Source organism: Heptranchias perlo, chromosome 1, assembly GCF_035084215.1.
Source record: "Heptranchias perlo isolate sHepPer1 chromosome 1, sHepPer1.hap1, whole genome shotgun sequence".
Classification (NCBI taxonomy): domain Eukaryota; kingdom Metazoa; phylum Chordata; class Chondrichthyes; order Hexanchiformes; family Hexanchidae; genus Heptranchias; species Heptranchias perlo.
In genome coordinates, this window is record NC_090325.1 from 81,758,732 (window position 1) to 81,780,945 (window position 22,214).

The 22,214-nt window shown below is 44.6% G+C and overlaps 1 protein-coding gene across 1 annotated transcript in view; it reads left to right on the forward strand.

Moving 5' to 3' along the window:
• Positions 1-22,214, forward strand: part of nmu (neuromedin U) — an 89,543-nt gene that overhangs the window by 48,750 nt on the left and 18,579 nt on the right. Inside the window, exons 4-6 of the mRNA XM_068002820.1 lie at positions 2,953-3,011; positions 4,254-4,301; positions 4,403-4,462. Of these exons, the coding sequence (XP_067858921.1) occupies positions 2,953-3,011; positions 4,254-4,301; positions 4,403-4,462 (167 nt within the window). The remainder of the gene's footprint in view (positions 1-2,952; positions 3,012-4,253; positions 4,302-4,402; positions 4,463-22,214) is intronic.

The window sequence follows — 22,214 nt, forward strand, 5'->3', positions numbered from 1 at the left end:
GCCAACACTGGATTTCCAGTTGAAGGAATGATTAATCTGCAGCCTGGTCTGATATTTGAACTTGGTTGCCCTGTTTGGGCGATTTTCACTACTTCACAGCCAGGTAGTTAGATGGAGCATTCTGTGGCAACAGAATGCTTCATGCCAGAGGACAGATGGGTGGCTGTGGAGAATATATGGAATCAAAAGGTTCTGAAGCAACCATGCATCAGTAATAATGACAATTTTGAAACTGGTGTCCTCCATATGAAATAAATTCCTTTGTGACAACACTATTCTTCATTATAAGAGTATTATATCATCTAGGTCATAAAAGTCAAATATCAACACACTGAGAGTACTGAATTCCTGACCAAAACTTGCAATGTTTCCTGAAGATTCTTTTTGCATAATTTACAGTAAAGAAACTTTCAAACCCAAACTTATGGGTGTTTAAATGCAAATAGCATTCTAGTGGTTCCAGTTAGCTTTGCTTACCTATTTGCTGAAACTAATATCACACCATCGATAATGGCAGCAATGATGCTTCATTTGGAACACAAGAGTGTATGGGAATTATCAATCTCTGCTAGAAAAATCAGAATATCTTTGTTAGAAATTGGATTAGAATTACAATGCTTGTCAAATACATAATTTTTATTTCAAAATGTTGATTTCAACATTTAAAACCGGTCAACCTTCTTTATGAAACAGAGCAAATTCTAAGTAATTGTAGGATTTCCAAATATGCATGTAAAAAAATCAAATTCATGATCAGGTTTATAAATGGTCACTTGTCTAGTAAACTAGACATATGTGATAACATATGTTATATTTCATTTTAAATTGATGGATTTTTCCTGGGAATGATCTGTAACATGAGATTTTGCTAAACCTCTTCGCCTACCCATCTCTCTTCTCCGTTTAGAAGCCACTTAAAACCTAACTCCTTGACCAAGCTTTTGGTCACTTGTTCTAATGTCTCCTTCTTTGGCTCGGTATCAATTTTTTTAAAATTCGTTCATGGCAGGTGGGCGTCGCTGGTGAGGCCAGCATTTATTGCCCATCCCTAATTGCCCTTGAGAAGGTGGTGGTGAGCTATCTTCTTGAACCGCTGCAGATGGTCTGGTGAAGGTTCTCCCACAGTGCTGTTAGAAAGGGAGTTCCAGGATTTTGACCCAGCGACGATGAAGGAACGGCAATATATTTCCAAGTCGGGATGGTGTGTGACTTGGAGGGGGACATGCAGGTGGTGTTGTTCCCATGTACCTGCTGCTCTTGTCCTTCTAGGTAGTAGAGGTCGCGGGTTTGGGAGGTGCTGTCGAAGAAGCCTTGACGAGTTGCTGCAGTGCATCCTGTGGATGGTACACACTGCAGCCACAGTGCGCCGGTGGTGAAGGGAGTGAATGTTTAGGGTGGTGGATGGGGTGCCAATCAAGCGGGCTGCTTTGTCCTGGATGGTGTTGAGCTTCTTGACTGTTGTCGGAGCTGCACTCATAGGCAAGTGGAGAATATTCCATCACACTCCTGACTTGTGCCTTGTAGATGGTGGAAAGGCTTTGGTGAGTCAGGAGGTGAGTCACTCGCTGCAGAATACCCAGCCTCTGACCTGCTCTTGTAGCCACTGTATTTATATGGCTGGTCTAGTTAAGTTCCTGGTCAATGGTGACCCCCAGGATGTTGATTGTGGGGGATTTGGCGATGTTGTTGAATGTCATGGGGAGGTGGTTAGATTCTCTCTTGTTGGAGATGGTCATTGCCTGGCACTGGTCTGGTGCGAATGTGACTTGCCACTTATCAGCCCAAGCCTGGATGTTGTCCAGGTCTTGCTGCATGCGGGCACGGACTGCTTCATTATCTGAGGGGTTGCGAATGGAACTGAACACCGTGCAATCATCAGCGAACATCCCCATTTCTGACATTATGATGGAGGAAAGATCATTGATGAAGCAGCTGAAGATGGTTGGGCCTAGGACACTGCCCTGAGGAACTCCTGCAGCAATGTGCTGGGGCTGAGATGATTGGCCTCCAACAATCACTACCATCTTCCTTTGTGCTAGGTATGATTCCAGCCACTGGAGAGTTTTCCCCCTGATTCCCATTGACTTCAATTTTACTAGGGCTCCTTGGTGCCACACTCGGTCAAATGCTGCCTTGATGTCAAGGGCAGTCACTCTCACCTCACCTCTGGAATTCAGCTCTTTTGTCCATATTTGGACCAAGGCTGTAATGAGGTCTGGAGCTGAGTGGTCCTGGCGGAACCCAAACGGAGCATCGGTGAGCAGGTTACTGGTGAGTAAGTGCTGCTTGATAGCACTGTCGACGACACCTTCCATCACTTTGCTGATGATTGAGAGTAGGCTGATGGGACGGTAATTGGCCGGATTGGATTTGTCCTGCTTTTTGTGGCCAGGACATACCTGGGCAATTTTCCACATTGTGGGGTAGATGCCAGTGTTGTAGCTGTACTGGAACAATTTGGCTAGAGGCGCGGCTTGTTCTGGAGCACAAGGCTTCAGCACTACAGCCAGGATGTTGTCGGGGCCCATAGCCTTTGCTGTATTTTGTCTGATTACGCACCTGTGAGGCGCCTTGGGACGTTTTACTACGTTAAAGGCACTATATAAACACAAGATGTATGAAATCAAAGGTAGACAACAGCAAGATGCAGAATGCATTGGGAGTAATTTTGACTTTTTGTGATAGTGTAACATGGGTGATAGCAAATCGGCAGCTTGTTTCACATCTCTCCTGATTTTTATTTCCATTGAAGCCATTTGATATTGCCCGTTTTACACTACTGTACAAAGTCAAAATTACCCCTATTGTCCTTTAAAATAATCATGAAAACTAGTTGAAAGCAAGTTATAGACTTTTGTTGTGTCACCTGTTTGCAAGACATTTGTAGTTTCAGATGGATATAGATTTCCTAAATGCTGGTGTACATAATCTTATATCTAATTTATCTTCTAGGTGTTCCTGCATCACCTCAAAGGTTTCCAGCAGACCAAGAGTTACGTTTGTGGAGTGAGGTACTTGCAACCAAATTGAATTTGAATAAAATAAACTTAATTGAACACAGTTTTTCCGTTTGTTTATAATAAGATAAATCAAGGAAAAACCTCACGTATTATGGGCCACACTGCAGGGAGCGAGTCTTGGGAAAACTGCAGGCACGGAGGGCACAACTTTCTGGGAATCATTTCCTGCATTCTGCTGGAAGTGCTAGATCACAGAATCATCTCTGTAAAGTAATTGTTTACAGCTCCCTCACAATGAACAATGCCGTTCTCCTGTAATCTTCACAAACTCACTCACTACATAAAGTACTTCTTAAGTTTTAATAGCGATCTTACCACAGATTGTAGAACATGAAGGCTTACTTCCTGGGAAAGCTATGTCATCTTTGGTGTCCAATGAAAGAGAAGTTTTATGAGTATCGTTGGAAATTATTTGACACACAATTATTCCTGTTCCAATTCATACATATGAAATCTAGATAAGTACAATTGCTGTACACATACTTTTCACAGCAAAAGGTTTCTTCTATTAATAAAATTGAATTAATCACAATATCTTTAAAAAAAATGACATTACAGTTTTGCATTTTAATAAATCCAGTTAATATATATTGTATGTCTTGAGGGATCGCAAGAAATGCAACAATTAATGCAAATCTAAGCGTTGCACTTTATTTTTACCTTCCTACAATTTTACATTTACTGGTATTAAAATTGCTTATCCAGCTATGTAGATGATATAGGATTTCCACTGACCATTCTTGCACGAGGAAGAAAACATCAGGAAAAATATAGATGTGTGTTTGTTTTAAATAATATGCTACTTACATCTATTAGATGTATGAGAATCATGGCCTGAACTATTTTACACTTTTATTTTTTTAAATAAAATCTATCCAGGTTAGTTCTTTTCTATTTTAATGTTTCTTTACATCTCTTTGGACCTCTGTTATTTTCATTGACCAGAATATTTCTGCAAAACTTCATGTTGAGGCTAATTTAGTCCATGTTGCTTCAGAAATAAATGAGTTAAAACCTTTGTTGTGATATTGTATAAAAGAATGTTATATTCTTAACATTGCACAGTGTGACCCCATTTGTCTTTTCGAAATTCACCATCCATATCCATTAGATATTCTTGTTCTAGTACTTTTGGAAAATTGTTGATCTGAATTTAATCAAACCCACACATACACTGTTCTAGAGGAAGCATTCTTCACTTTCCAATGCTAATATCTCAATTGTCCTTTTTAGATAGATGACCTGTGTTCTTCCTTTCTCCCTGCAGATCCTCAGCCACAGGTGAGAGCCAATACAATTGTGTAAGACCAGTTGCACTGTTTGTACACTTGTAATAGAGTTAAACAAACAATTTCTGAAAAGTTTATGTCTTGCTTTACCAGCCTCCCAGTACACTCGAAGAACTGTGTTATATGGCCTTGACAATTCTGCAGCGACCTCAGGTATTTGTTTCTTTACATCAATGCAGCAGGAATTTCATGCAATGAAATGTCAGGAATTTGCACCCACTGTACTTTTGCTATTGATGCTATTGTTGTTTTAAATTTAAAAACAAGTGACAAAGAAGCCCAGTAGATGGCCAACTGGGAAAAGAGACATATAATTACCTTTCCCTCTCACAAAGACCACCACCAAGTACTGGATGATGTAGACAAATGTTATTTTTAAGTTTTAAAATGTTGTGTTCTCTGGAAAGTGTTTCTAATTTAAAAGACAGAGGGCTCTAAATTGTGCACCCATTGTGTAGGCACTACGCGGACTCCTAAGGACCCAAGATGGCGACCAGAATGCGCATGCGCACTTCTAGCGTGACGTGCGCCGGACGCCATATTGGTAAAGGCATTTGTACACGCGCAGATAACAAATGCCGGCAGCATGTAAAGTAGGGAGAATATGCGGTAGATCAGTGTGCAACACAGATTTAAAGGGACAGATGCGATTTTGGAACTCAACACTCCAGCCAACGCATGGTCTTAACCTTGCATAGCTGAACAGGTCTTAAACAGCATGGAGGACCCCCACCCATGCTATTTAAAGAGATCATGCAGGATTTACAGGTTAGTTGCTGGATTATTGCTTTTGGCTGCTGATGCATTTGTACCTGTTTTTGGAGGTCTCCTATACTTGAATACTAGGGCTAGGGGATTAGAGCCAGGACTTGCAGGAGTGAAGTTTGGAGACAGTTCCACATGCAAAGGGTGGTAGAAGTTTGGAACACTGTTCCGCAAACAGCAGTCGATGCTAGCTCAATTGTTCATTTTAATTCTGAGATTGATAGATTTTTGTTAACCAAAGGTATTAAGGGATTTGTGGCTAAGGCAGATATATGGAGTTAGTCACAGATCAACCATGATCTCCTTGAATGGTGGAACAGGCTCGAGAGGCTAAATGGCCTACTCCTGTTCCTATCTTCCTATGTTCCTGTAATAAAGTTTCAATACTCTACGGGAGTGGGCTGGCTAGCTGACAGGCAACAGCAAGGGCACTGGCGGAGTGGCAGGGTTAGGACAGGAATGCTGTCATCCTGAGAGAGGACAACAGGTTCATGTTCCATGGAGCCACTGCCACTTGCTGCCTCCTGTTATGCGCCACCTTCTCCTGCAAGAAAGCAGGACATGTATCGGTGCGTGTCCTGCAAGATGTTTGGGTGATGTGGCTGACATGGTGAATAGCTGCCAGTGTGTGTGAGCTGTGAATTGTGGGTGTGCAGCTTGCAACAGTGGTAATGTGTGAGGGTGAGAGGACGCATCTGATTGGAAGAGTTGATTACTGATTGAAAGAGTTTGTGTGTAGGTGGGTGATGGGAGGGTGTAGTGCGTGGATCAATGGATGCGGCTAGTGGTATAGTTGGTAGGAGATGCCACTTGACAGTTGACCTCACTCACTTTGACCACTCATGTCAAAGCATTGAACTTCTTCCTGCACTGCATCCATGCTCGTGGTGCAATGCACCTGGCATTGACTTCATCCCCTACTGCCTCCCACTGCCTCTTGAACATATGTCTGGAGGGTCTCTTGCTCCCCGCTGCGGATATAGGATTCCCCTCCTTCTGTCCACCTCTTGCACCAAGTCCTCTGTGCATCATCAGAGAACCTTGGTGCACGCACTCTTGCAGGCCTTGTACAAACTCAGACCGGCAGATTGGTGAGGTTTGGCATGCAGATTGGAGGATGTGGGATATAGTAGTGCGCAACCTTTATTCAATGTTTTAAAATAACTCAACAGTTTGTAAACATAGGGACAGGACCTGCATCTGCGTTTTACGTGCGATGTCTAATCTCCGTTCAGACTCCGTGCGGACCTGTATCTTATATTTTGCAAATATCAGAGTCCCGCAAACATTGAGCAGCCCAGTTGTAGCTCATTAAAAATTCCAGAGGTCCCATCATCACCATGCTTCACTATATTACAGCACAGATTCACTTCCCCATTGACTTCCATCACTTCCTGTAGCCACTCTGCACCTCCCTTTAAAAGGTGCAGGCTGCCTTCAAGTGGTGCAAGCCTCTCCCGATTTCTGGGCTCCCTGCTGTGAGCAGCCACTCAACAGTGCAGGTAGTGCTGGCTGCACACAGTAATCATAGAAATCACCAGGCAGCACGAATATTACGTGCTACCTGCATCTCAACGACCAGGCGGGGGTTAATCGCACACCGCGACACCAGTGCCTAGTTTCGGGGGTTATCCAATATATCCCGAAGACTGTTCTCATTGTTCCCCATTTAAAACAAAAAAAATGGGGGCAATAATAGGATCACTGCTCCAAGGGTGCTGTATCCAGTGAAGTTGTGCTGCTCAGGTGCTCCAACTGCATTATGGGAGTCAGGCTTGATTATAATAAAAAATAGGGCCCTAATGGACCTTGTGAACACTTTGAAATATCCGGCCAAACTGGGGCGCGCTGAGCACACTGGGACACGCTGGGCACAATGGAGCGCACAGTAGGCCTCAGGCCGAAATGACCATTTATATGGAGCCCAATAAGCCTCAGTGAAATGGCCAATGACTATAACATTATCGGTGCCATAGTATTTTTCTCACATTTGACTCGAGCGAGAGAGAGAGAGAGCGGGCATGATAGGCAGAAGTTTTTGAGAGACAGGCAAATGACAGACATGATTGAACCAAGGTGCATTACCAGACCTGATGGATGAGACTAATAAGAAGAGTAGAGGCAGCAGCTGGCACAGGGAAAACTAGCAAAAGATCCTCAAATATTGTACCGGACCAGTTGGTTGACTTCAAGTGCCAAATAAGATGAAATTAGTTTTGATCAGTTTGAGGCATTCCAGGGTAATTAATCTCTGCTCACACTTGGTCTTCTAGTAGCTCTTTGTTCTAGTTCCTTGTCAAAACTATTTGTCATGAGTTTTGGACACCTGCTTCCCATCTCTCTTTCGTCCTGATGGTACAGTTTCAAGCTCTCACTAGAAAACCCCTCAGATAATGAAGCAATCCGTGCCCACATGCAGCAAGACCTGGACAACATCCAGGCTTGGGCTGATAAGTGGCAAGTAACATTCACGCCAGACAAATGCCAGGCAATGACCATATCCAACAAGAGAGAGTCTAACCACCTCCCCTTGACATTCAACGCCATTACCATCGCCGAATCCCCCACCATCAACATCCTGGGGGTCACCATTGACCAGAAACTTAACTGGACCAGCCACATAAATACTGTGGCTACAACAGCAGGTCAGAGGCTGGGTATTCTGTGGTGAGTGACTCACCTCCTGACTCCCCAAAGCCTTTCCACCATCTACAAGGCACAAGTCAGGAGTGTGATGGAATACTCTCCACTTGCCTATGAGTGCAGCTCCAACAACACTCAAGAAGCTTGACACCATCCAGGACAAAGCAGCCCGCTTGATTGGCACCCCATCCACCACCCTAAACATTCACTCCCTTCACCACCGGTGCACTGTGGCTGCAGTGTGTACCATCCACAGGATGCACTGCAGCAACTCGCCAAGGCTTCTTCGACAGCACCTCCCAAACCCGCGACCTCTACCACCTGGAAGGACAAGGGCAGCAGGCACATGGGAACAACACCACCTGCACGTTCCCCTCCAAGTCGTACACCATCCCGATTTGGAAATATATCGCCGTTCCTTCATCGTCGCTGGGTCAAAATCCTGGAACTCCTTATCTAACAGCACTGTAGAAGAACCTTCACCACAAGGACTGCAGCGGTTCAAGAAGGCGGCTCACCACCACCTTCTCAAGGGCAATTAGGGATGGGCAATAATGCTGACCTTGCCAGCGACGCCCACATCCCATGGAATGTGGGAAATGGTGTTCCACGGAGATTGATGCTGGGACCACTGTTGTTCACAATTTACATAAATGATTTGGACTCGGGAATTGGAAGTACAATATCAAAATTTGTGAATGACACTAAGTTCGGGGGTATAGTTAATATTGAGAAGTACTGTAACAAAATACAAGAAGACGTTAACAAACTTTCAGAAGGGGCATGTAAATTGCAAATGAATTTCAATATAGATAAGTGTGAGTTAGTGCATTTTGGTAGGAGGAATAAGGAGACCACCTATTCCTTGGAAAATAAGAATCTAAAAGGGGTGGAGACGCAATGGGATCGAGGGGTACAGATTCACAAATCATTAAAAGTAGCGATGCAGGTTAACAAAGCCATAAACAGTGCAAACAAAGCACTGGAGTTCATTTCTAGAGGAAAAAAAATTCAATGCACTTGGATACTGTGCACAGTTCTGGTTTCCACATTACAAAAAGGATATAGAAGCACTGGAGAAGGTACAAAAAAGATTTTCAAGGATGATACCAGAACTGAGAGTTCATGGAAGACTGAACATGCTGAGGCTCCTTGGGGGTGATTTTAAACCCCAAGAACAGGTGGGTTGGGGGCGGGTGGAGTTGAAAATAGTTGTTTTTTGGGTTGCGACCGCAACCTGGCTTTATTTCCGGGTTTAACGTCGGCGCGGAAAAGTACAGGCTTCCCACTGGGAATGCAAAATCCAAAAATCTTGCGATTGCGACCCAAAAAAACAACTATTTTCAACGCCCACCCACCCCCAACCCACCCGTTCTTGGGTTTAATATCACCCCCCTTTTGTCTTGAAAAGAGAAGACTGAGAGATGACCTGATAGAGGTCTTTAAAATTATGAAGAGGTTCGATAGGGTAAACATAGAGAAGATATTTCCACTTGTGGTGGAGTTCAAAACTAGGGGCCATAAATATTAGATAGTCACTAATAAATTTAATAAGGAAACTTCTTTACTCATAGAGCGGTGAGAATGTTCAACTTGCTACCACAAGGAGTAGTTGAGGTGAATAGATGCTAGGGGAAGCTAGATAAGTACATGAGGGAGAAAGGAATAGGATATGTTGATAGTGTGAGATGAAGTAAATAGAATGGGAGGAGACTATTGTGGAGTATAAACAAAGGCTGATTGGCCTGTTTCAGTGCTGTAACTTCTCTGTAATTCTGTGCATTGCTTCATGCTGTTCTACCATTATAACCGGCTTCAAGTTTTATCCCTGTAACGTATATCAAATTCTCTGCTCTTTGGACTCCAATGAAATCTTTTATCATGATGTTATCCCTCCCATAGTCCTAATGTTGCTTGCTTCCAAACATACCCTTGTCCTGTGCTTGCTGTACAATCTCTCTTACTTCTGTCCAGCTTTCCTTCTCGTTGAAAATTTGTTTGTAGTCACCCTATCCTTAATATTGCCTTCTGATGGGGCAATAAAATGTTGTTTCTTTGATGATCACCATCTGTGGGCCTTCTGGGTGCTGCCCAAATTCTGCAGCTGGAAGGCCTCCTATCCCAAGGATGGTGCCCAGTACCTGTAAAGAAAATGTACTTACCTTTTTCTGGTCTCCATTTCCTTGTTGCTGCCCCTCTTCGATCCTCTGATTAGAGAGAGGCTGTGAGCAGGGCGTAAGGCCCTCTTCTTCTGCGTGCCCTTCAAAATGGACACCCTTCTGGTGTTAGGGGAGGAAAATGAGGGCTGTTTATGCCCCTTCCTGCCTCATTAGCATGCCTGCCCTTTGCTTGTTTCTCCTCACTTGTGTGATTTGTGATTTACCCAGTGCAGCTTCTTCAGGTATTGCCTACATTCTGATGAGTTAGTATGTGTGATGGTGCTGGGGGTGGGAGGACTGCTGCATGCAACCTACTGCAATGTGTCAGATTCTGTGGTGCCATTTGGTTTTGCCTCATCTTGGAAGGAATATATAGGAAGAGAAATGGCAAAAGGTTTACAATGCATTCCCAAGACAAGGCTTTCAACAAAAGGTAAGATCACGAGACATTTTATTAGTCTTAAACTTAAATAAAGCCAATTACATAGGTATGAGGGGCGAGTTGGCTAAGGTAGATTGGGAAATTAAATTAAAGGTTATGACGGTTGAAAAGCAATGGCAAACATTTAAAGAAAAATTTCAATATTCTCAACAAATATACATTCCATTGAGAAATAAAAACTCCACGGGAAAAGTGATTCATCTGTGGCTAACTAAAGAAGTTAAGGATAGTATTAGATTAAAAGAAGAGGCTTATAATGTTGCCAAGAAGAGTAGTAAGCCTGAGGATTGGGAGAGTTTTAGAAACCAGCAAAGGATGACCAAAAAATTGATAAAAAGGGAGAAAATAGAATATGAAAGTAAACTAGCAAGAAATTTAAAAACGGATTGTAAGAGCTTCTACAAGTATGTAAAAAGGAAGAGATTAGCAAAAGTAAACGTTGGTCTCCTAGAGGCTGAGACAGGTGAAATTATAATGGGGAATCAGGAAATGACAGATGCATTAAACAAATATTTTGTATATGACTTCACAGTAGAAGACACAAAGAACATACCAGAAATAGTGGCGAACCAAGGTTCTAATGAGAGTGAGGAACTTAAAGTAATTAATATTAGTAAAGAAAAAGTACTTGAGAACCAATGGGTCTAAAAGCTGATAAATCCCCTGGACCTGATGGCCTATATCCGAGGGTTCTAAAAGAGGCGGCTACAGAGATTGGTTATGATCTTCCAAAATTCCCCAGACTCTAGAACGGTCCCAGCAGATTGGAAGGTAGCAAATGTAACACTGCTATTCAAGAAAGGAAGGAGAAAGAAAACAGGGATCTACAGGCCAGTTAGTCGGACATCAGTCGTCGGGAAAATGCTGGAATCCATTATTAAGGAAGTGCTAACAGGACACTTAGAAAATCATAATATAATTAGGCAAAGTCAACATCATTTTATGAAAGGGAAATCATGCTTGACAAACCTATTAGTGTTTTTTGAGGATGCCACATAAAAGTGTGTTACGCAAGATAAGGGCTCAAGGGGTTGGGGGTAACATATTAGCATGGAGAGAGGATTGGAAAATGGACAGAAAACAGAGAGTAGGGATAAATGGGTTATTTTCAGGTTGGCAGGTTGTAACTAGTGGAGTGCCGCAAGGATCAGTGCTTGGGCCTCAGCTATTTGCAAACTATATTAATGACTTAGATGAAGGGACTGAGTGTAATGTATTCAAGTTTGTTGACAATACAAAGCTGTGAGGAGGACACAAAGGGCTTGATTTTAAAAGCAAAAAAGGGGTGGGTTGGGGGCGGGGCGGGGCATTGAAAATTCCCACCATTTCAGACCCGCCCCCAACCTGCCTCCAACCCGCCCATTTCTGGACGAGGGGTGGGCAACTCGCTCCCAGGAGGCGGGTCGGGCCTCAAAACCTCTCAAGGAGGCTTCCGACTTCCATTTTTAACTAATTCCCATTTCAACCCCGGGGGTCCACACCCCCGATCGCAAACCCCCCCCCCCATCGCAGATCCCCAACCCCGACCTCCCCGACCTCGATCCTCCCCCTCCAACCCCGACCCCGATCCTCCGACCCGATCCTCTGACCCCAATCCTCCCTCTCCGACCCCGAACCTGATCCTCCGACCCTGATCATCTGACCCCGATCCCCTAACCCTGATCCTCCGACCCCAAACCCCCAATCCTCTGACCCTGGTCCCCTGACCCCGACCCCGATCCTCCGACACCGATCATCTGACCCCGATCCCCTGTTCCCCCGACCCACACCCTCCGACCCCGATCCCAATCCTGCGATCCTTCGACCCTCTCCCTCAACGATCGCGGACCCTCGCGATGCCCCCCGATCCTGCCTCCCTTGTGACTGATCCCCAATACCATCCCACATGACTCGGGATCCCCGGGCCCACCTATGTCCACCTGTGCACACCTATGCCCATGTGCCCCTTGCCCACCCATGCCCCTTGCCCACCCATGCCCCTTGCCCACCTATGCCCCATGCCCACCTGTGCTCCTTGCCCACCCGTGCCCCCTTGATCCCCTCCCCTGAACCATGCAAACAAAGATTTACCTGCAGACTTACCTGAACACATCCTCTCCCCCGGCTGGTCTCCGTCTGACTGAGACCAGCCTGTCAATCAGCTGTTCAGTCGGACGGGAAACCGACAAAAAAAAACAAAAGACGTCCTCATGTCAAAATTGTAAGAACGTCTGGGAAACCCGTACTAATGGGTTTCCCGTACCTCAAATTGACCACCACGCCCCCTTCCCGGTTCCGTTTGAAAATTGACTCCAAAGAGTCTGCAAAGGGATGTAGACAGGTTAAGTGAGAGGGCAAGAAAGTGGCAGATGAAGGGAAATGTGAGGTTATTCACTTTGGTAGGAAGAATAGAAAAACAGAATATTTTTTAAATGGTGAGAAACTATTAAATTTTGGTGTCCACAGAGACTTGGGTGTCCTCGTATAAGAAACACAAAAAGTTAGTATGCATGTACAGCAAGCAATTAGGAAAGCAAATGGAATGTTGGCCTTTATTGCAAGGGGGTTGGAGTACAAGAGTAAGGAAGTCTTACTACAATTGTACAGGGCTTTAGTGAGATCTCACCTGGTGTACTGTGTACATTTTTGGTCTCCTTATCTAAGGAAGGATATACTTGCCTTAAACGCGGTGCAGCGAAGGTTCACTAGATTAATTCCTGGGATGAGAGGGTTGTCCTGTGAGACGAGATTGAGTAGAACGGGCCTATACTCTCTGGAGTTTAGGAGAATGAGAGGTGATCTCATTGAAACATTTGTAAACAATTTTACAACACCAAGTTATAGTCCAGCAATTTTATTTTAAATTCACAAGCTTTCGGAGGCTTCCTCCTTCCTCAGGTGAACGTTGTTGAACGTTGTTAAAATAAAATTGCTGGACTATAACTTGATGTTGTAAAATTGTTTACAATTGTCAACCCCAGTCCATCACCGGCATCTCCACATCATTGAAACATGTAAGTTTCTGAGGGGGCTTGACAGGGTAGATACTGAGAGGTTGTTTCCCATGGCTGGAAAGTCTGGAACTAGGGAGCATAGTTGCAGGATAAGGGGTCGGCCATTTAAGACTGAGATGAGGAGGAATTTCTTCACTCAGAGGGTTGTGAATCTTTGGAATTCTCTACCCCAGAGAGCTGTGGACGCTGAGTCAATGAATATATTCAAGGCTGAGCTAGACAGATTTCTGGACTCTAGGGGAATCAAGGGATATGGGGATCAGGCAGGAAAGTGGATTTGAGGTTGAAGATCAGCCATGATCTGATTGAATGGCAGAGCAGGCTCGAGGGGGCATGTGGCCTACTTCTGCTCTTATTTCTTATGTTGTTATATGACATACAGCTGCTTAGCAAATGTAGCCTGAAGTCGGGAGGCTTTCAAATAAGTGAGCGTGGAAAGCATATTGATAAATAGAAGCTGTTTGCTGGATGGTGGCACCAGACCTCCAGACTTGCCCTCAACAGTCTCTTCCTCAGATTTCTGGCCAAAAAAGGGCAAGAGTCCTGATATTGTGTGAACTGCTTAAGAATAGCTCTTTTCCATTATTGTGTCCGGCGCACTTCCAGTCCAGATCTGGCATGACAGGTCGCAACGTAAAATTCAGAAGCCTAAAGCCCATTTTATGTGCACAAATCGGGCGGCCATAGGTTAAATTTCTCTCCCGTTGTACATAGCCAATTTTAAAATTTAAATAAGTTTCCTTTTAACTCACGACTGCAGAATTTCTAGTATAACATGGACAATAAATAGTTTTATACATCCTTCATGGTGCAATGAGATCTTATATTAATTTTTCATCAATTTGTTTTATGGCACTTTTAATTTCATATTGTGGGTGTATGTGCATTGAGATTGGCAAGTGTTTTACTTAGAAATAGCAACAGCCTAGGTTAAATAGTGGAAATGTAAGGATGGATAAATACTCTGGATTTTGCTTGATAATATTTTGGGGACAAGGGCGTAGTTAGGGTAGAGTCCGTGATAGGGTGAATTGTACATGGTCTGTAGAAGGAGTTGCAGTTACAAGTCTAAGGCAGTTTTTGTTTTCGTGCCTGTCAAAACTGAGTAAATAGCAATGATTTTGGTCACTCATAAGCACTGCAAGTACCAGTATGTAGCAATTTTCTTTATTTTCTATCTTGCATCACTTCATTAATAATGAGAAACTTCTATGAACTCATATATCATGTTGGCTGAGTTATTATGTTTCCTAAAGTTACCATTGTTAGCCAAAACAGTGTACTTATTTTAAGTTGCTATGATCCCCTAATGAAATTGAAGCAAGCTGCATGTTCTTTATTTTATGATGATAGTGCTAGTCTCTTTCTCTGAGGAATGTTTAATTGTCCACATAGTTGATACAAACTTTCCCTTTATGACATAGGCCCACCTGGGCACTCATCGCATCAGCTACACAATAAAGAAACTGCTATAACACCTAAAATCAGATGACAACCTACACAAATGGAAATCCCAGAGATAATCATGCTAGAATACAGAAAATAAAGTTAATCAATTGTAAAACTCAGCAGATCTCAAGGAGGAGACATATCTCCAGTTGTAGTGTTTGTCCTCTACACAAGCTGAGCACTCGCATGGAGAAATCTATCAATTATGCACCCACTTTCAGCACTTCTTCTCCTTGAGTAAGCCAGTATAGTGGACAGGAACATAAATTCCTGAAGTATGTCACGTTTTGCTATTCAGGGGGATGATTTTCCCTCCGTGCAGTTTTCAGGCGGGCGGTTGGTGGAGTGCGCTTGTTGGCCGTCCGATAGTGCTGATGGGAGGCCCGGTCCATTTTGAGGACTGGGCCTCATTAACATAGGGCCAGAGGGCTGTGGGAGGAAAACGAGTGCCTCGGGACAGCCCAGCAGCTCCGGGCTGTCACAATATTGGGCCCGGTCGGACTCTGGGCCAGGAAAAAGGGAGGTCAGGGCAGGGGTATATTCTCAGGAGGGGAAAACTGGTCCGGCAGAGGCCAGGTTGTTTTTGTGGAGCCCAAAGGAGCACTCCTGCTCTTGCTGGCCACACAAAAATAAATAAAAACCTACTTTTGGACCCCTTTTCAGCTAAACTGCCAGCTGAAACGGGGCGACGTATATACAGTGCACACTCCGCCCAGTTCTGTCCTAAAATGGCATCGAGGTCCTGCGACACACGGGTAAAACGGGAGAGTCATACAGCAGACATTTAGGGAACATGGGGGGTTAAATTGGATTAAACTGGACGCGGGGGTCGCAGTGCGCGATCAACCCGCGCCCGGTCGTTGAGATGCAGGCAGCATGAAACATTCGTGCTGCCTGGTCATTTACTTGATAGCTGCAAGCAGCCAGGCCTAGCTACGCTGTTGAGTGGCTGCTCACCAGCAGGAGGCCCTGATATCGCGAGTGGCTAGCACCTCTTAAAGGCAGCAGGGACCTCTTTAAGGCAGCCTGCACCTCGTATTTGTAAAACATAAGATACAGGTCCGCACGGAGTCTGAATGGAGATCAGACATCGCACACGTAAAACATAAATGTAGATCCCATCCATATGTTTACAAACTGTTAAGTTATGTTAAAACATTGAATAAAGGTTGCCCACGACTAAATCGCACATCCTCCAATCTGCACGCCAAACCTCACCATCTACTGACCTGAGTTTGTACCAGGCCTGTGAGTGCATGCACCAAGGTTCTCTGCTGTTGCATTAGAGGCTTTGGTGCAAGAGGTGGACAGAAGGAGGGGCATCCTATATCTGCAGTGGGAGCAAGAGACCCTCCAGACATATGCTCTCGAGGCAGTGGGAGGCAGTAGGGGACGAAGTCAATGCTAGGTACAGCACCACGAGCATGGATGCAGTGCAGGAAGAAGTTCAAAGCTTTGACACGAGTGGTCAAGGTGAGTGAGGTCAACTGACAAGTGGCATCTACTACTAACTGCACCACTAGCCGCATCCATTGATCCACGCACTACACCCCCCACCGTCACCCACATACCAATAAACTCTTCCAATCAGTACTCAACTCTTCCAATCAGATGCTTCCTCTCATCCTCACATATTACCACTGTTGCAAGCCGCACAACCACAACTCACAGTTCACACACACTGGCAGCTATTCTACCATGACAGCCACATCACCCAAACATCTTGCAGGACACTCACCGATACATGTCCTAATTTCTTGCAGGAGAAGGTGGCACATAACAGGAGGCAGCAAGTGGCAGTGGCTCCATGGTACATGAACCTGCTGTCCTCTCTCAGGATGACAGCATCCCTGCCACTCTGCCAGTGCCCTTGCTGTTGCCTGTCAGCTAGCCAGCCCACTCCCTGTAGAGTATTGAAACTTTATTATAGGAACATAGGAACAGGTATAGGTCATTTAGTCCCTCGAGCCTGTTCCACCTTCAATGAGATCATGGTTGATCTGTAATCTAACTCCATATACCCGCCTTAGCCCCATATCCCTTAACACCTTTGGTTAACAAAAATCTATCAATCTCAGATTTAAAATTAACAATTGAGCTAGCATCAACTGCCATTTGCAGAAGAGCGTTCCAAACTTCTACCACCCTTTGTGTATAGAAGGGTTTCCTAACTTTACTCCTGCAAGTCCTGGCTCTAATTTTTAGGCTATGTCCCCTAGTCCTGGTATTCAAGTATAGGAGACCTCCAAAAACAGATACAAATGCATCAGCAGCCAGAAGCAATAATCCAACAACTAACCCGTAACTCCTGAATGATCCATTTAATAGCGCTGATGGAGGTCCTCCATGCTGTTTAAGACCTGTTCAGCTGTGCGAGGTTAGGACAGTGCGTTGGTTGGAGTGTTGAGTTCCAAAATCGCATCTGTCCCTTTTAATCAGCGGGAGGAGGTATTGGCGGTTTTAGCAGGCCTAAAAATGGATAAATCCCCATGCCCGGACGAAATGTATCCCAGGCTACTGTGTGAGGCAAAGGAGGAGATTGCGGGGGCTCTAACACATATATTCAGAACCTCTCTGGCCACAGGGGATGTGCCAGAGGACTGGAGAACCGCTAATGTAATACCATTATTCAAGAAGGGGAGTAGGGAAAAACCGGGGAACTATAGGTCAGTGAGCCTAACATCAGTGGTAGGAAAATTATTGGAAAAAATTCTGAAGGACAAAATTAGTCTCCACTTGGAGAAGCAAGGATTAATCAGGGATAGTCAACATGGCTTTGTCAAGGGAAGATCATGTCTGACTAATTTGATTGAATTTTTTGAGGGGGTGACTCGGCGTGTGGATGAGGGTAACGCAGTGGATGTGGTATACATAGATTTCAGTAAGGCCTTCGATAAAGTCCCCCACAGGAGACTGGTCAAGAAGGTACGAGCCCATGGAATCCAGGGTGCCTTGGCACTTTGGATACAAAACTGGCTTAGTGGCAGAAGGCAGAGGGTGATGGTCGAAGGTTGTTTTTGTGACTGGAAGCCTGTGGCCAGTGGGGTACCACAGGGATCGGTGCTGGGTCCCTTGCTGTTTGTGGTCTACATTAACGACTTGGATATGAATGTAAAAGGTATGATCGGTAAGTTCGCTGATGATACAAAGATTGGTCGGGTGGTAAATAGCGAGGAGGATAGCCTCAGTCTGCAGGACGATATAGATGGGTTGGTCAGATGGGCGGAACAGTGGCAAATGGAATTTAACCCGGAAAAGTGCGAGGTGATGCACTTTGGAGGGACTAACAAGGCAAGGGAATACACAATGAATGGAAGGACCCTAGGCAAGACAGAGGGTCAGAGGGATCTTGGTGTGCAAGTTCACAGATCCCTGAAGGCGGCGGAACAGGTAGATAAGGTGGTAAAGAAGGCATATGGGATACTTGCCTTTATTAGCCGAGGCATAGAATATAAGAGCAAGGAGGTTATGATGGAGCTGTATAAAACACTGGTTAGGCCACAGCTGGAGTACTGTGTGCAGTTCTGGTCGCCACACTACAGGAAGGATGTGATCGCTTTGGAGAGGGTGCAGAGGAGATTCACCAGGATGTTACCAGGGCTGGAGCGCTTCAGCTATGAAGAGAGACTGGGAAGATTGGGTTTGTTTTCCTTGGAGCAGAGGAGGCTGAGGGGGGACATGATTGAGGTGTACAAAATTATGAGGGGCACAGATAGGATGGATACTAAGGAGCTTTTTCCCTTCGTTGAGGGTTCTATAACAAGGGGACAGAGATTCAAGGTAAAAGGCGGGAGGTTTAGAGGGGATTTGAGAAAGAACTTTTTCACCCAGAGGGTGGTTGGAGTCTGGAACTCACTGCCTGAAAGGGTTGTGGAGGCAGGAACCCTCACAACATTCAAGAAGCATTTGGATGAGCACTTGAAATGCCATAGCATACAAGGCTATGGACCAAATGCTGGAATATGGGATTAGAGTAGACAGGGATGATGGCCGGCGCGGACACGATGGGCCGAAGGGCCTCTATCCGTGCTGTATAACTCTATGACTCTATGACACACTGATCTACCGCATATTCTTTTTACTTCACATGCTGCCAGCTTTCGTTATCTGCGCGTGCGCAAACCAAGATGGTGTCCGACTAAAAGTGTCCGGATGCCATTTTGGGTCCTTAGGAGGCTCCGTAGCGCTTACAAAACGGGTGCTACACGGCTCAATTTATAGTCCATTGGGTTTTGACCAGCTGAAGCCCCGCTTACGTGGTTTACCTTGGGTTTTTCAGATCTTCCATCAAAGTTACGATGGCCGATTGGGAGAACACTTGAGGAAATTCTTGGCGATAATCTAGGCTGACGCATCAGTGCAATACTGAGGGAGTGCTGCACAGTCAGAAATGGCAATCTTTCAGATTAACATGTTAAAAGTAGGCTCCATCTGCCTGCTCAGGTGGTTGTAAGAGATCCCATGGTACGATTTGAAGAAGAGCAGGGCAGTCCTCCCAGTGTTCTGGCCTATGTTTATCCCTCAACCAACATTTATTAAAACAGATTATTTACTCACTTATCTTATTCCCTTGTTGTGTGTAAATTGACTGTCATATTTGCCTACATTACAACAGTGACAACGCAGCAAAAAAAGATGCGATTTGCTAACTGGCTGATTACCTGCTACTATTGTGCTGCCTGTGACTGGTAAATATACTGGGGTCAAATTCCTTCTGCCTTTCCACCAGGCTCCCACCATTACTCTGGCAGGAGTCCTGACCATAGTTAGGAATTCCTGCTTTACTTTGCATACGGTCACTGGAGAAGCTTGTTTAGTTCTGTTACTAATAGTATTAGTGAAGCATCATGTTGTTGTATTAGTTTCCGTATTTGAGGAGGATTAGATATATTCTGTAATTACTGTAATCTCCTGTATTAAATATTTGAGTAAAAGACCCAAAAACATGACATTCCTCTGCTATTTTAAAAGAGGCATTAAGCTATTTAAGAAAGCAGGCTGAGGACTGTCACACTAATGTATTAAGACTTTGTAGCCTAATATCACAAAAAATACTTTTTATTCGTTCATGGGATGTGGGCGTAGCTGGCAAGGCCAGAATTTATTGCCCATCCCTAATTGCCCTCGAGAAGGTGGTGATGGGCCGCCTTCTTGAACCGCTGCAGTCTGTGTGGTGAAGGTTCCCCCACAGTGCTTGATTAGAAATCATTACTAAATTAGTGTATGAAATCTACAGTTCCAAAGAACCTTCAAGAGAATCATACACAACTTCAAAAGCTATTTAACATTCGGTCTTGTATAATCCAGTTTCACATTCTAAAAGGATCAGCAACTTACATCTTAAATCTTGCAGTCCTTGTACAAGCATTACAACCACACTAATACTTTAAGTACTTAACACCAAGCGAAAGTAAGCAAAAAACAATACAATTGCACTTCTTTCAACTACCATATGGACTATAATCAGCATTTCCAAACAGTTAGGTAGGGATTCCCAGGATTTTGACCCAGCGACGATGAAGGAACGGCGATATATTTCCAAGTGGGATGGTGTGTGACTTGGAGGGGAATGTGCAGGTGGTGTTGTTCCCATGTGCCTGCTGCTCTTGTCCTTCTAGGTGGTAGAGGTCGCGGGTTTGAGAGGTGCTGTTGAAGAAGCCTTGGCGAGTTGCTGCAGTGCATCCTGTGGATGGTGCACACTGCAGCCACGGTACGCGGGTGGTGAAGGGAGTGAATGTTTAGGGTGGTGGATGGGGTTCCAATCAAGCGGGCTGCTTTGTCCTGGATGGTGTTGAGCTTCTTGAGTGTTGTTGGAGCTGCACTCATCCAGGCAAGTGGAGAGTATTCCATCACACTCCTGACTTGTGCCTTGTAGATGGTAGAAAGGCTTTGGGGAGTCAGGAGGTGAGTCACTTACTGCAGAATACCCAGCCTCTGACCTGCTCTTGTAGCCACAGTATTTATGTGGTCCAGTTAAGTTTCTGGTCAATGGTGACCCCCAGGATGTTGATGGTGGGGGATTCAGTGATGGTAATGTCTTGTCAATCTATAATGCATTGTCGGGGGATCTCCAACAATCTACAGTAGATGATGTGAGCTGCTTCTCACCTCTCCCGAGAAATGCTATTAGAATCATAGAATCATAGAATGGTTACAGCACGAAAAGAGACCATTCGGCCCATCGAGTCCGCACGGCTCTATGCAAGAGCAATCCAGCTAGTCCCACTTCACCGCCCTATCCCCGTAGCCCTGCAAATTTTTTCCTTTCAAGTACTTATCCACTTCCCTTTTGAAGGCCACAATTCAATCTGCCACCACCACCCCCTCAGGCAATGCATTCCAGATCCTAACCACTCGCTGTACAAAAACGTTTTTCCTCATGTCACCTTTGGTTCTTTTGCCAATCACCTTAAATCTATGAGTTCTGGTTCTTGACCCTTCCGCCAATGGGAACAGTTTCTCTCCATCTACTCTGTCTAGACCCTTCATGATTTTGAATACCTCTATCAAATCTCCTTGCAGCTGCCTCTGTTCCAAGGAGAACAACACCAGCTTCTCCAGTCTATCCATGTAACTAAAGTCCCTCATCTCTGGAAACATTCTAGTAAATCTCTTCTGCACCCTCTCTAAGGCCTTCACATCTTTCCTGAAGTGCGGTGCCCAGAACTGGATACAATACTCCAGTTGTAGCCGAACCAGTGTTTTATAAAAGTCCATCATGACTTCCATACTTTTGAACTCCATGCCTCTATTTATAAAGCCCAGGATCCCATATGCTTTTTTAACCGCTTTCTCAACCTGCCCTGCCACCTTCAACGAATTGTGCACATATACCCCTAGATCGCTCTGTTCCTGTACCCCTTTTAGAGTTGTGCCCTCTAGTTTATATTGCGTCTCCTTGTTCTTCCTACCGAAATATTTCACTTCGCATTTTTCTGCGTTAAATTTCATCTGCCACGTGTCCGCCCATGCCACCAGCCTGTCTATATCCTCTTGAAGTCTACCACTATCCTCCTCACTATCTACTACATTTCAAGTTTTTTGTCATCTGCACATTTTGAAATTGTGCCCTGCACACCCAAGTCCAAGTCAATAATATATATCCAGAAAAGCAGTGGTCCTAGTACCTAACCCTGGGGAACACCACTGTATACCTTCCTACAGTCCAAAAAACATATATTCACCACTTCTCTCTGTTTCCTCTCACTTAGCCAATTTTGTACCCATGCTGCCACTGCTCCTTTTATTCCATGGGCATCAATTTTGCTGACAAGTCTATTATGTGGCACTTTACCAAACGCCTTTTGAAAGTCCATATACACAACTACATTGCCCTCATCAACGCTCTCTGTTACCTCATCAAAAAACTCAATCAAGTTAATTAAACACGACTTGCCTTTAACAAATCCATGCTGGCTTTCCTTTATTGGCTTGTCCAAGTGACTATTAATTTT